Source organism: Microcebus murinus, chromosome 10 (genome assembly GCF_040939455.1).
Source record: "Microcebus murinus isolate Inina chromosome 10, M.murinus_Inina_mat1.0, whole genome shotgun sequence".
NCBI lineage: Eukaryota > Metazoa > Chordata > Mammalia > Primates > Cheirogaleidae > Microcebus > Microcebus murinus.
Genome location: NC_134113.1, coordinates 70,692,325 through 70,706,101, shown reverse-complemented (window position 1 = coordinate 70,706,101; position 13,777 = coordinate 70,692,325). Strand labels below are relative to the sequence as shown.

Here is a 13,777-nt window from a genome sequence, read left to right as displayed (position 1 = left end):
CTTGAACATTAGGTGTGAAACTATTAGAATCCTAGAGGAAAATGTTGGAAATACTCTTCTAGACATTGGCCTAGGCAAAGAATTTATGAAGACCCCAAAGGCAATCACTTTAGCAACAAAAATAAATAAATGGGACCTGATCAAATTAAAAGCTTCTGCACAGCCAAAGAAACTGTCCAGAGAGCAAACAGACAACCCACAGAATGGGAGAAAATTTTCACAAGCTACACATCCAATAAAGGGCTGATAACTAGAATCTATTTAGAACTCAGGAAAATCAGCAAGAAAAAAATCAACCCTATCAAAAAGTGGACAAAAGGACATGAACAGAAATTTTTCAAAAGAAGTCAGAATAAAGGCCAACAAACATATGAAAAAATGCTCAATATCTCTCATCATCAGGGAAATGCAAATCAAAACTGCAATGAGATATCACTTATCTCCAGTAAGAATGGCCTTTATCAAAAAGTCCCCAAACAATAAATGTTGGCATGGATGCAGAGAGAGAGGAACACTCCTACACTGCTGTTGGGACTGCAAACTGGTTCAACCTCTGTGGAAAGCAATATGGAGATGCCTCAAAGCGGTACAAGTAGATCTACCATTTGATCCAGCATTTCCACTACTGGGCATCTACCCAAAAGATCAAATGACATACAAATGGGACACCTGCACTCAAATGCTTATAGCAGCACAGTTCACAATAGCAAAGGTGTGGAAACAACCCAGGTGTCCATCAATACATGAGTGGATTAATAAAATGTGGTATATGTATACCATGGAGTACTATTCAGCTTTAAGAAACAATGGTGATATAGCACCTCTTGTATATTCCTAGATAGAGCTGGAACTCATTCTACTAAGTGATGTATCTCGAGAATGGAAAAACAAGCATCACATATATTCACCAGCAAATTGGTATTAACGGATCAACACTTAAGTGGACATATAGGAATAACATTTATCGGGTGTCGGGCGGGTGGGAGGGGGGCATGGGCAATATACATAACCTTAACATTTGTACCCCATAATATGCTGAAATAAAAATAATAAAAATAAAATAAAAAGAATAGGAATGGGTATTTGGTTAGGAAACCAATTGGGTCTTACGGCATTTTTGTCTTTTTTTTTTCATAAAATTTTTTGTTAAATTGTGTAAAACATTTTGATTCTAACAAATATGGTCAGTGAGTCACCCCATCATTCCCTAAGAACTCCGGTCCTCAAAAGGTTAGTCTTGCTTTTAAACTCCAGGCAGAGAAAGACTTGGAGAGTCTGATCATTCCTATAGGAAATCTTAGTTTTGGAGATTCCAGATCTCAATAGGAGATTGCTTTTGAGCCCTCTACCTGCTGGATTAAGGCCCACCCACCCCTCTCCTGCACCAAACTGCTGTAGGCTCTAATGTTTTTTTCCCTTTTTTTTTTTTTTTGTACAACAGACTCCAAGACAACACTTCATTCTAGCTATAGGTGGCAAAAGATGTTAGGGCAGGGCATCCAGATGCTTAAAGAGGAATGGAATCAAGGGTTGCCATCGCCTCAGGCACAAGGAACAGCTTATTTTTTGCCAAATTTCTAAATTTCACCTGTGGTGGGGGGGCGGTGCAGGGTGTTCACTTTTAGCTCCTCCTTTTGTTTCTCCTTGAAGGCCGAATCTTCCTCGCCCACCTCTATGGCCTGCTTCTTGGGCTATTTCAGGGGCCTCCTCTTGCTACCTTCACTGCAGGACACAGCGCCTGCCACAAGGATCTGACTAATTTTAACCCGAGAAAACAGGAAACTGACTTCTTGGGGGGAGAGTAAGACAAACAGGAAAGGGAAAATGAAGACATACGGTTGATACAGATCATTTGATTTCAAAAGGAAAAATAATCTCTTTTGGATAACTAAAAACATTAAAAATTTAGAAGTGCATAGTCCTCGCTGGTTAAATAACTATGCATGCTCATTCTTGTGGCATACATAGTATTTATGAGATATTTTTAGTAAAAAAAAAATATTGTTATTGAGGTTTGGGTGACATGCTGTTTTCCAAATCAAAAACAGTGTAATGAAAACAATTCCCCAAATGCTGATAAATCATTGAATAGGCAATAATTCACCTCCTAATGACTTCATATGAAGTATAAAGCAGCTTTGATAAATCAAAAGAAATCATGTGTTCCAATATAAAGTAATATGAAAATAAATCCTATTTAATATTTTGCATATACTTTCCAAAAACAGGCTCTATGAGTAAAGAAGTGCACATGAATAAGAAAACAGATCTTATAAGGGTTAAACAAACTCTTTCAGATTCAGTTGTTCAGATTTGCTCTTAATATAAGTAAATGAGAAATTATAACGTTAAACTGAAAAAGCAGAATCAGGGGATTTTGGAACTGGATGGTCCCTTGGAAATCATCTGGATTGAAGCCCTTATTTTATAAATGAAGAAACTGAGAAAATTCAGGCAACATGCCCAAAGGCTTACTAAAGGATATCCTAGTAAATGGCAGTCTGGACTGGAGGTCATGACCCTAATGTCCAGGCTAGATGGTTCCACTGTGCCTCAGTAGCTCCCAGACTGAGACTGGCCGCCTTCACTTTGCCTGCCTTTCCTTCCTTCCTTTGCAGAAATAGAAAACGAAAATGCATAACTGATCATCCCTTAATGGGCTTATAAAATCATTTTTTATTTTATTTATTTTTTTGAGACAGAGTCTCACTTTGTTGCCAGAGCTAGAGTGCCGTGGCGTCAGCCTAGCTCACAGCAACCTCAAACTCCTGGGCTCAAGCGATCCTTCTGCCTCAGCCTCCTGAGTAGCTGGGACTACAGGCACATGCCACCGTGCCCAGCTAATTTTTTCTATAAGAAATCATTTTTTAGAGTATAATGGCACTTGGCAAAAGTTAATGTGGCTAAATAGCAACTCATATTTCAAGAATATATTCAGGAATGATCTTATACTTTGTAGTAAAAACAAAACTCCTTTTCAGAGCAAAAATCATCCCTCTTACAAAAGTATATGCATTTCTTCCAGGAGTACAAAGCTCTTTGGGATTCTACAATTTTAATTCTGTAACAATAAAATACTATAAAAATCTTTTGACTCAGACAAAAAAGCCCCAGGTCATGTCATAGTTCAATGCAACAGAATTGTCTACAGTCTTGGACTCCATGTCCTTACTTCTCACTGACTTGTCAGCTCACTCTAACCTCTTTTTTGCCTCTCTGCTGAAACAGCCTAAGTCAACATCTTTCTCAATAAATCCATTGCTTATTTTTCTGTCCATGTCTAACTTGACTTCTCAGCAGTAGTGTCATACTTGACCACTCTCTCCTATTCTATTATTGTCCCGGTTTTCCTCCCGTCTCTTTGTTCCTTCTTGGTTTCCTTTTTCAAAATTGTCATTCTCTATTATTACATGCTAGAGTTCCTTGAGGTTCAGGTGTAGACTTTTTATTTCATGCTATCTTCTTCAGCAAGCTTATCTTGGTCTGTTTTTATCCTAATCAAGCATACTGCAATAACTCCCAAGTTTTATCTCCACGCCAACAAAAAATTCCTGAGTTCTAGACCTCTATAGCTGATTACTTAACATCAAGTGGACGTCTCAATAGCAAGATGGCCTTGTATGTACCCATAATCTTCCTCCGCCTCATCTCACTCCTAACCCAGTCTTCTTGCATTTCCACTCAGAGAATGGCAATGTTCTCCATCAAGCTGTGCAAATCAGATCCCTAAGTGTGATTCTTTACCTCACCCCTTCCCATGCCTTCCATTTCTATTCCATCTCTAGTTCTGCTCATTCCATCTACTAAATTGTCTTGAGTATCTCCATTTGCCTCACCCACTACGTTTGTAAGCTGCCACCATCTCTCACTGCAGTTGTCTCCCAACTGGTCTCCTGGCATGGCTCTGGTTCTCCTCCATTAATTTCAAAACAAAGGGGTTGACTGTGACAGTGCTCGCAACACTCCACCTTACTCTTACTAAAGATGCCCAGCATAGCGTGCAGGCCTGCCTACCTTTCTAGGCTCATGTCACACCGTGTCTCCCCACCCCCAAATTTAGTCTCTAGACTCCATCCTTTTTGCAGTTCTTTAAAGTCATCATTTCTCCAACCAGTGGGCTTTTGTATGTGCTGTACCCTCTTTTCCAGAATGCAATACCCTTCCTTTGCATAGGTGCCTTCTGTATATCCATCGGATTTCAGCTCAATTTTTCTTCATGGAAACCATCCCCAATTGCCAAACCTGGGGCAGATTCTTTTGTTACATGCTGGCAAAGAACCCTTTAGCAATTTTTATCTGAATTTGTAACAATAAACTCACTCTGTTTAATCAGTCCTATCTTTTCTGCTAGACAAATGTGTTCCTTAGCATCATAGGGGATATAGGACTGTGTCTATATCCAGTGCCTAGTATATAGTATATGCTCAATAAATCTTTCTTGAATGAATGAAATTATCAGTGTCCCTGATGTTAGCAGGTATAATCCAGCTTAATTTTGAAAACATACACAACAGAAAATATCTAATAAATCTGGCCTCCATTCTTTATTTTCAACAGAATCAAAAAATAATGCACTCCATTGTTTCAATCAAACTTTCAACCTTTGGCCATTCTGCATACTCATTCACCTAATAGCTATTTATTGATGGATAGGATGTCGAATGCTAGATTAATGCTGCTCTTTGAAACAAAGTTTTAAAAAGAGAAGACATTAACAGTTTAATAATACCAACGTTTAAAAAGTATTTTTAAAAATGAAACAGGAAAAAGCTTACTTCATTTCACAAAGATTTCTCCTCTATGTTATTTTAATTTTAAAAGGGAGATGGAATTCTGGGAGCTGAAGAGGCCAGCATTAGCATGCATACACACACAGATACTACCCTTCTTCCATTGGCTCAAATACACAATACAAAAGTAAAAAGAGGTTGTCTTTATTTTTAACAGGTAAAAACTGAAGTTCAGTCATTTAACACAGGATAAAAAACAAGTCCAGTTACATTGATAACAAAAAGACAGCATGTTTTCTTCATCTGCATCTGGTTTGTCTCTGTGCTTGGTCCTGGTCACCAGGCACATTTTTTCCCCAGGAATTTTCTTTGCAATGGGATGATTGTCTTCAGGGCAAAAAAACGTTTATCCGACTCTATTTCTAGCAATACATATTTTATTCATTAACCCTGTCTTGTTCCAGCCATCTTACTGCATTCCTAGAAGTGACATATTTTTCTACAACTCCCTCCCCAAGTTTTATTTACAGTTAAGAATTTGTACATGGCACAAATCAACTCAGCTGCTCTCAGTGCACGGAAGTCAAATAACCCTCACGGTGCTAAAACACTTTTTTCTGGCTTTTGAGAAATAATTATGTTAATTTAAACATACACAGAGAATGTTTCTCAGACAAACATAATACTCAAGGTTTATCTGGCAAAAACGAATTGCTTTGTTACTTCTTAGCACAAGAAAATATACCGAGAAGAACCAAAGAATATTTAAAACAAAAATAGGAAACCACATACATTAATCACACAACAGACTGATTGACAAGTTGAAATTCTTCAAAATAGAGTTTCAGTGAGGCTTCTCATTCCTAACAGTCTAGGAAAAAAAAATCCTAAAAAAACCCAAAAGAGGGTGTGCATGTATGTGTTATTGTGGTAAAAACCATATAACATAAAATTTACCATCTTACTGACAGGCGTATTTTGTATATGTGGCTCTTTGTTTACTTAAGAGTTTTCTCTCTTAAAGTTTATGTAACATTTAGAAAAAGTATTATGTATTACAGGAGGAATGATCTCTCAATGTATTATATGAGATGATCAAGAACTGTTTTTATAAGTCAATCGTCAAAAAGGTGGAAGGCAGAAATATATTTTGCAATTAAATATGTGGCACTATATTTCCTTAATTGGAAATCATGTATTTCCTCTAAATACCCCAATTTTTAGAAATGGTAACTGTAAAAACTCACTGAACTAGTTAATTATTTTTCTACTTCTCTTTCAAATCTTTCCTCGTATTTTTCACCACGTTTCTGCTTACTGTTTAGAAAGCTCCGTGGATGCCTCAAATGCAGGGGTAGGGACTGGTAGCAGGGAGGTGGTATTAAGAAATCACCAATATGAAATGCTCAGAATGGCCAGGAAAACAGTAAGCAGTCTAATACACCTGTTCAATTCCATCTCTTATCTTTTCTTTGAGCCATTTCATCATGGTTTTTGAGCAAAAAAAACATTTTGTTTTTTAACTCTGCATAGGTTCTACAGTTCACTGAAAGCTAAACAACAAGAGAAGACCCATAAAAACTGTAGTTTTTCTGGATAGTATACAACTTCTTACATCAACTTTCTGCTAGAAAAATAGTGCTTTTAGAAATGGATTTGGTCTTATGGTCATCTTCTCTATTATACTTTATAAATAACATTTCATTTCTATAATCAGGAAGTTAAACTAAACCAATTAAAATAAAAATGCTAGATTTAAATTGACTTGAACAGTCTGACCAAAATTATAACAAATCTCACATAGAGAAACCATCTACTAGCAAATACAGAGGTCCTATGTGTCCTTCCTTAGAAGAGTGTAAACACTGAGAAGCACAATACATTTGTAGCACAATAACAATAATTCCTTTGTCATTATCATAGACCTTAAATTTTCATGTGCTTGGTATAACCAAACCATCCTATGTACTTATACAATCATCTTTGTAAAGAAGCATAAACCATTTGGTTTTAGAGAATTAATATTTTTTTAAAAAGAAGACTTAAAAAAGTCATTTTATGAATAAAATTTCCTTTGTGTTACTTCTTGAAAATCATTCAATGAATTTCACCCTATAATTTTTTTTGAAAATAACTTGCACACGTAACAACACTTTTTAGCTTCTTGAGGCAACATTCTCTTCTCCACAAAAACAGAATTAAGGACGTTGTACCAGTTTGCTCTTGCTTCCTTCCTGTTCACTAAGTTTAAAGTGGGTATAGGCGAGAATGCCAAATAATGTACATAGAATGCCAAGACCCTGATTAACGGACAGTGGATCCTTAAATAAAACGTATCCTCCAAATAAAGTAATGCAGAACTTGAAGTGTCCAAACATGTTATAGCTGAGGTTTTTGGATAAGGATTAAAAGGAATAACAAGATAGTTATATTTACACACACACACACACACACAGAGCAAAGGCTCCCTGTGGCTGCAAAGAACTGCAGGAGACACAGACTGAACAGCAGCCTGCCCTCTGTAAAGAACAGCAACTTCAGTGAAGTGCTGGGACAATCCTAGATTCTTCAGGTAGGTGTTAGTCATTAGTCAGGGATGCGAAACTGCCTCATCTGTTCCTGCTGATCTCTCCAAAAAGAAAAGGTCTGCAATATAAAAGGAAAGACACCCAGAACAAGGTCCAGAGAAGATATTTTGTTCAGCAGTTTGTGATTATGTTTTATAGGGGCAGTTCTAGTCAACTTTCTTTGGCAAATGAGATGAGATGTGTAAGGCACCAGAGAGCTGACTCAGTTTAAACACATCCAGTCCGCTCAAGTTTAGGAGGGAAGAGGGTTGGAAAGCGAGAGGGCTTAACACCAGGCACCAACTACGTGCCAAGCACCTTGAGAGACGCTTTACATGATGCCATCTTATCTCAGCATCGCATTTACCTTCACTGCAGCCTCACTCTTCCTATTTTACAACTGTAGAGGCTCAGGGAGTTTAAGTAACTTGCCCCAGAACACACTCCATTAAGTGGTAGAGTTGGAGCCCCAACATAGATCATGTTTAGTTTATGATTTTTTAAAGATACTTATACTAGAGGGAAGGCAATTTTAAAGAAACTCTTCATGAGTTTTTAAATTAAACCCTTTTATAAATTAAAAACAAAACAACAGTCTATACATGGTATTCCCAACTCCTCTCTCCAGTTCTCACTCTGTCCCAGGCTGGCTGTTGCCCTCACTCCCGAACCCTCCCACCCCAGAATTTTCTCATCAAACCACCAGTGCCCTCCACCTCACTGATGCCCCTCATTGGCTACCAGCCTCCCGTACCGGCCCTGCCAGTGGCACCTAACACAGCTGTTCCACCCTCCCTCCTCACCTGGATTCTACATCACTCCCCTCCTCCTCCCACTCCTCACTGCTGCTCCTCCACCTTTTTCACCCAGCCCCTCTTGTTTCTCTGAACTCCAAACACTGGAAGTCACCCCGGACTCAGTCTTTGGACATCTTTTCTTCTACTTGTTTGCTTGGTAATCTGAATCAGACTCACCACTTTAAACCACATCTACATACTGCTGGGTTCTCTGGAATAGCTCTAGTTGAGACCTCACCCCTGAACCCTCAGACTTATCCAAAACTGAGCACCTGGTCTTCCTCCCATCCCCAAACCTTCTCTGGGATGTCCTACCTCAATTGGTGACAACTCTATTCACCAGGTTTTTCCTCAGATCAAAAACCATGTGAGTCAACCTAGTTTTCTCTCTTATTTTCCACATCCAACTGATCAGCAAAACCTATTGGCTCTACTTGGAAATACATCCAGAATCCATTCCCTTCTTCCTATACCCACTTTTACCATCCTGTAATGAACCACCATTATTTCCAAATCAGAATGTTTCCGTGGCCTTCCAACAGTCTCCCATGCCTCTTTTCATCCAGGAGTTCTTAACCATGGGTCACTTTGTCACAAAGGCAACGTCTGGAGACATTTTTGGTTGCCACAGTTGGGGAAAGGGTATGCACTGGCACCTAGTGGCCGAGGCCAGGCACGCTGCTAAACATCCTACAGTGCGCTGGGCAGGCCTCCACAAACAGCTGCCTTGCTCAAAAGGTCAACGGCACTGAGGCTGAGAATCCTGCTATAGTTTATTCTCAACACAGAAGCTCTGAGTGATTCCACTAGAATGTAAGTAAAAGCATGCCACTTCTCTGCTCAAAACTCCAACCGCTTCCCATCTCAATCAGCACAGTCGTCCTTATGTAAAAGCTCTACTCAACCTGCTTCCTTGTTACCTCCTGGTCTACGACATCCCTTCCTTTGCTCATCCTGTTCCCACCACATGGCCTTCCCTGTTGCTCCTTGGGGCCTCTCGCTGCTGTCGCCTCTGCCGGGAACGTCCTTCCCTCTGGCCTGCACAGAGCAGCCTCATTTCCTTCAATCTTCACCCAAAAGTCACCTTCCTGTTGAGGCCTTCCTCACTATCTTACCTAAAATCCCAACTCCGTCCCCAACATTTCCCATTCCCTTTCCTGCTTCATTTTTTCTCCTTGGCATTTAACACTACTCAACACTCTATAAAGTATATAAATCCTTTTAAAGTTTCCTTCTTTATAGTCTGTCTTCCTCACCAGAATTTAAGCTTGTGAGGGCAAAGATTTTTGTCTGTTTGGTTCACTACTGTGTCCCCAGTGCCTGACACATAAATATTTTAAAGTCAATGAGTGGTTTCTAGTGGGTATTCAATAAATATTTGTTGGATGAATGAATGTTTTTAGTCAGGGCACATACTTGGATGCCTTGATTTGGCAGCATGATGCACAAGTTCTGGAACTAGACTACATGGATTCAAATGTGAATACCATACTTCTCATCTGTGTGTGGTCTTAAGTCAGTTATTAATATTTAACCTATCTGTACCTCCATTTACTCTTCTCTAAAATAAAATAATACAACTTTACCTCACAGAGCTGCTGTGAGAATTAAATACTCACAGAATGTTTCTAACAGTACATGGCACAAAATAAATATTTATTAAATGATGGCTTTAAAAAATTATTAAATATCACCATTGTTATGTGATAGTTGGCAAATATGATACTTATTTACTTTGTTGACATCTCAGTATTCACTCATTTATATAAGTCAGTACTCTATGAGAAAATATCACTGAGCTACCTCTCTGATTTGGGGAAATTCATTCTTTGCATTTGCCTAATGGTGGGGGCAGAGTGAAACACGAAGAGAAACTGACAAGTAGAATGATAAAAATGGCAGTTGAATTTGATCTTCAACATATGACTTCATTTCGTGATTTGAAATAATATTGAGACAAACATATCCAAATAAGTAGTACAAAGACATACTCCAAAGTCAGATGCCAGTGGTCTGAAATTATCTTTTGTTATGCGGATTAACCACACCTCTACTTTGTTACTATAAATACCTGAAAATCGATTGAAAACTCAAACCTCCACCTCACTATTTAATCAACAAATATTTAATCTCACAATATGTAAGGAATGGTACTCTAAGTTAATTTTTATAAGGGAAGAGGCCACCTATTACTTAAGAAAATTCAAAACCATTCACAATACAGAAAGCTAACTCATTTGCTTAGTTTATATTTCTTTAAAATTCTATGGTCTCTAGTGTGGGCAGATACAACAAAAGACTAAAAATAACTCATCTCTACTTAATTTAGGCCATGCAATAGTTAGTGTGAGACTCCATTAAGGTAAGCAATGAGTGTGACAGTCTTGGAAAATATAAGACAATGCATTTATAAGTTATTATCAAAAGGATACGTGACAGGTGAAGTGTTCCCAATGATCCAATAAATTGATAAGTTTACCATGAAAGCTATCACTCCAGATAGCAGCACCATAAGCTACAAATAAATCAAAAGAATCATTAATGCAAAGCACCGCAATCATTATAATCACGTTAATTTCATTAGGAAGTTTTAAAAACTCAAATATCAACCATTAAAAATAAGATTAGAAATAAGGCCAGGCGCGGTGGCTCACGCCTGTAATCCTAGCACTCTGGGAGGCTGAGGCGGGTGGATTGCTCGAGGTCAGGAGTTCGAAACCAGCCTGAGCAAGAGCGAGACCCTGTCTCTACCATAAATAGAAAGAAATTAATTGCCCAACTAATATATATAGAAAAAATTAGCCAGGCATGGTGGCGCATGCCTGTAATCCCACCCACTCGGGAGGCTGAGGCAGCAGGATTGCTTGAGCCCAGGAGTTTGAGGTTGCTGTGAGCTAGGCTGATGCCACGGTACTTACTCTAGCCTGGGCAACAAAGCAAGACTCTGTCTCAAAAAAAAAAAAAAAAAAAAGAAATAGAGTCAATTTGGGAGATAGCAAAATTGAAGGTAAAAAAGCAGAATAGTGTTCAGAAATGTAATTCTGTCCACGAGAATGGAAAATTCTACAATAATATCCCTTCTCTGAATGTGAATTTTCAGGTTCATTTTTCTTATTTCTCTGAGGAAAAATATTTTGTATTTATTATAAAATACATACACATTATAGAAAAATCAGACAATAAAGATAAGCAAGAAGAACATAAGGAAGTCTTATAATCCCATCCACCCACCCACACATTAACATCTTGGCATATATCCTTCCTGATCTTTTTCTATTGAATTGCTCATTTTTATTCTTATTTAAATCAAATCGATAAACATTCATTGCATATTTATAAAATTAGGCCAGGCCTTGTGAGGAACACAATATGGGCAAAGCTGCTGCCCTTAAAGAGCTTAGAACATAATAAAAATCATAGTAATCATAGCGCTTACACTTACATTAACACTTTCAGTGCGCCAAGAATTGTTCTAAATGTTTTACATGTATTGACTCATTTAATCCTCACAAACACCCATGAAGTGTAAAAACATTAAATATTATTCCTTTTTAACAGATAGAGAGCATAGAGAGATAAAGTGATTTGCCTAAGATCACACAGCTAGTAACCGGCAGCGCTGGGATTTAAGCCCAGGCAGTCTGGTTCTGGAGTCCCTGCTCTTAATCCACTCTGCTAGGCTACCTCTCACTCACATGAAGGGCAGAGTGCAATGAGATTTACAGCTCAGGCAGTCAAAGAAACTGAGTCTTGAATTCTACATTAGTAGTAGGCAAACAGACGACAGGTTCCCTACATATCTCACAGCGGAAAAGATCACTGTGGGCTGGGCTAGGGAGAAAAGTCTTTGGATCTCACAAAGTATGTACAGATTAAAGAAAGAAGTGGGGTAAGATCCAGGCAGAGAGAACAACAAAGGGCAAAGCACGGAGGCATGAAAGTAACAAGGTGTGTTCATGGTACAGGAACAAACCAACTTGGCTGAGGACGGGGGATAAATGGGTCATACTCATTTAAACCTATCCCATAATTTTATTCAAAAAGTTGCAAAATCATATTCTATTTCTGAAGAGAATTTAGATAAAATGCTAGTCATGATTTAAATTATTAAGACGTTTAGGCACCAAAGAAAACATGTCATCTTTAAAGATCCTTTCTTGTCTCATGTGGGTTTTATCAGATTTCAAATCAGTACAGTCAATAAAAGGACCAGAGCAGGTCGATCTGTGTCCTGTTTAGGTAAATACAGTTATACCTCATCTGATTTACAACTGCAAGGTCTGTTACATACTCAACCGAGAGAAACTTGCTCCTTTAAAATTTTTAAAACTGTTTCTAGAAATTTATCTAAAATTTATCATTTTTAATTTTATTGCGTTCACAGAACGTTATATACCTATTACTTGATGACTTGGCACATCCTTGAAAACACAATTACATGCTCTACTTTGAGTCGAGGATGCCCCCTAGGGACATTAAGGAATGAAGGTGACTCTCCCTCAAACTAAATGGCCTCAGCCTGTTAGCTTCTTTAACTTTATTATGTCCTTTCTACTGCCTTCCGCTTTTTTTTTATTTTTTTTATTTTCTGCTTATTTTTTTTCTTTGTTCTTTTTGTGATCACTATATACAACCCGAATGCCTTCCCCCCCTTTTTTTTTTTTTTTTTTTTTTTTTTTTGAGACAGAGTCTCGCTTTGTTGCCCAGGCTAGAGTGAGTGCCATGGCGTCAGCCTAGCTCACAGCAACCTCAATCTCCTGGGCTCGAGTGATCCTTCTGCCTCAGCCTCCCGGGTAGCTGGGACTACAGGCATGCGCCACCATGCCTGGCTAATTTTTTATATATATATCAGTTGGCCAATTAATTTCTTTCTATTTATAGTAGAGACAGGGTCTCGCTCTTGCTCAGGCTGGTTTTGAACTCCTGACCTTGAGCAATCCGCCCGCCTCGGCCTCCCAAGAGCTAGGATTACAGGCGTGAGCCACAGCGCCCGGCCTGCCTTCCCCTTTTTTAAACCTGTTAGAGAGCTACCACAGAAACCTCCGCTCCTTCTAGCTTAAGGTCTCCAAGCTGCAATGCTCTGAAGACCAGATAACCAAGATAGCTAGAACTTTTTAAAATAGGAAGTATTATCTGAGAGATGGTCCAGCAATTTCCACTTCAGAAAAGAACATATATGATAAAGCATATTAATTTGCAATAACTATCAGTGTACTTATGGGCAGCATAGCAGAGTGCTTAAAAATATGGACTTCGGGCCAGGTGCAGTGGCTCACGCCTGTAATCCTAGCACTCTGGGAGGCCGAGTCAGGACGACTGTTTGAGGCCAGGAGTTTGAGACAAGCCTGGGCAACATAGTGAGACACTGTGTCTACAAACAATTTTTAAATTAGCCAGACATGGTGGTATGTGCCTGTAGTCCCAGTTACTTGGGAGGCTGAGGCAGGAGGATTGCTTGAACCCAGGAGTTGGAGGTTGCAGTGAGCTATGATCGAGCTACTGCACTTCAGTCTGGGTGACAGAGCAAGATCCTCTCTCAAAAACAAAAACCATTACCAACACAAAAGACATTCCCATTGACTGTGCTCCAAGAGTTAAATTTGTGGGAAGCAGAAATTCCTGATAAGTAATGCGTTATGGACTTAATGCTTGTGTCCTACCAAAATTCGTATGTTGAAGCCCT

General features: G+C 38.8%; 1 protein-coding gene across 2 annotated transcripts in view; it reads right to left on the bottom strand.

The window, feature by feature from the left end:
• Positions 1–13,777, bottom strand: part of SLC35E3 (solute carrier family 35 member E3) — a 30,381-nt gene that overhangs the window by 8,101 nt on the left and 8,503 nt on the right. The window contains exons 4-5 of one of the 2 annotated variants that reach the window (XM_012782427.3): positions 10,527–10,609; positions 4,919–7,115 (exon numbers count right to left, since the gene is read on the bottom strand). The exons of the other annotated variant lie outside the window; for it this stretch is intronic. Of the exons in view, the coding sequence (XP_012637881.2) occupies positions 6,929–7,115; positions 10,527–10,609 (270 nt within the window). The 3' untranslated portion in view covers positions 4,919–6,928. Of the gene's footprint in view, positions 1–4,918; positions 7,116–10,526; positions 10,610–13,777 lie in introns of those variants that run through there. 2 annotated transcript variants of the gene reach the window in all.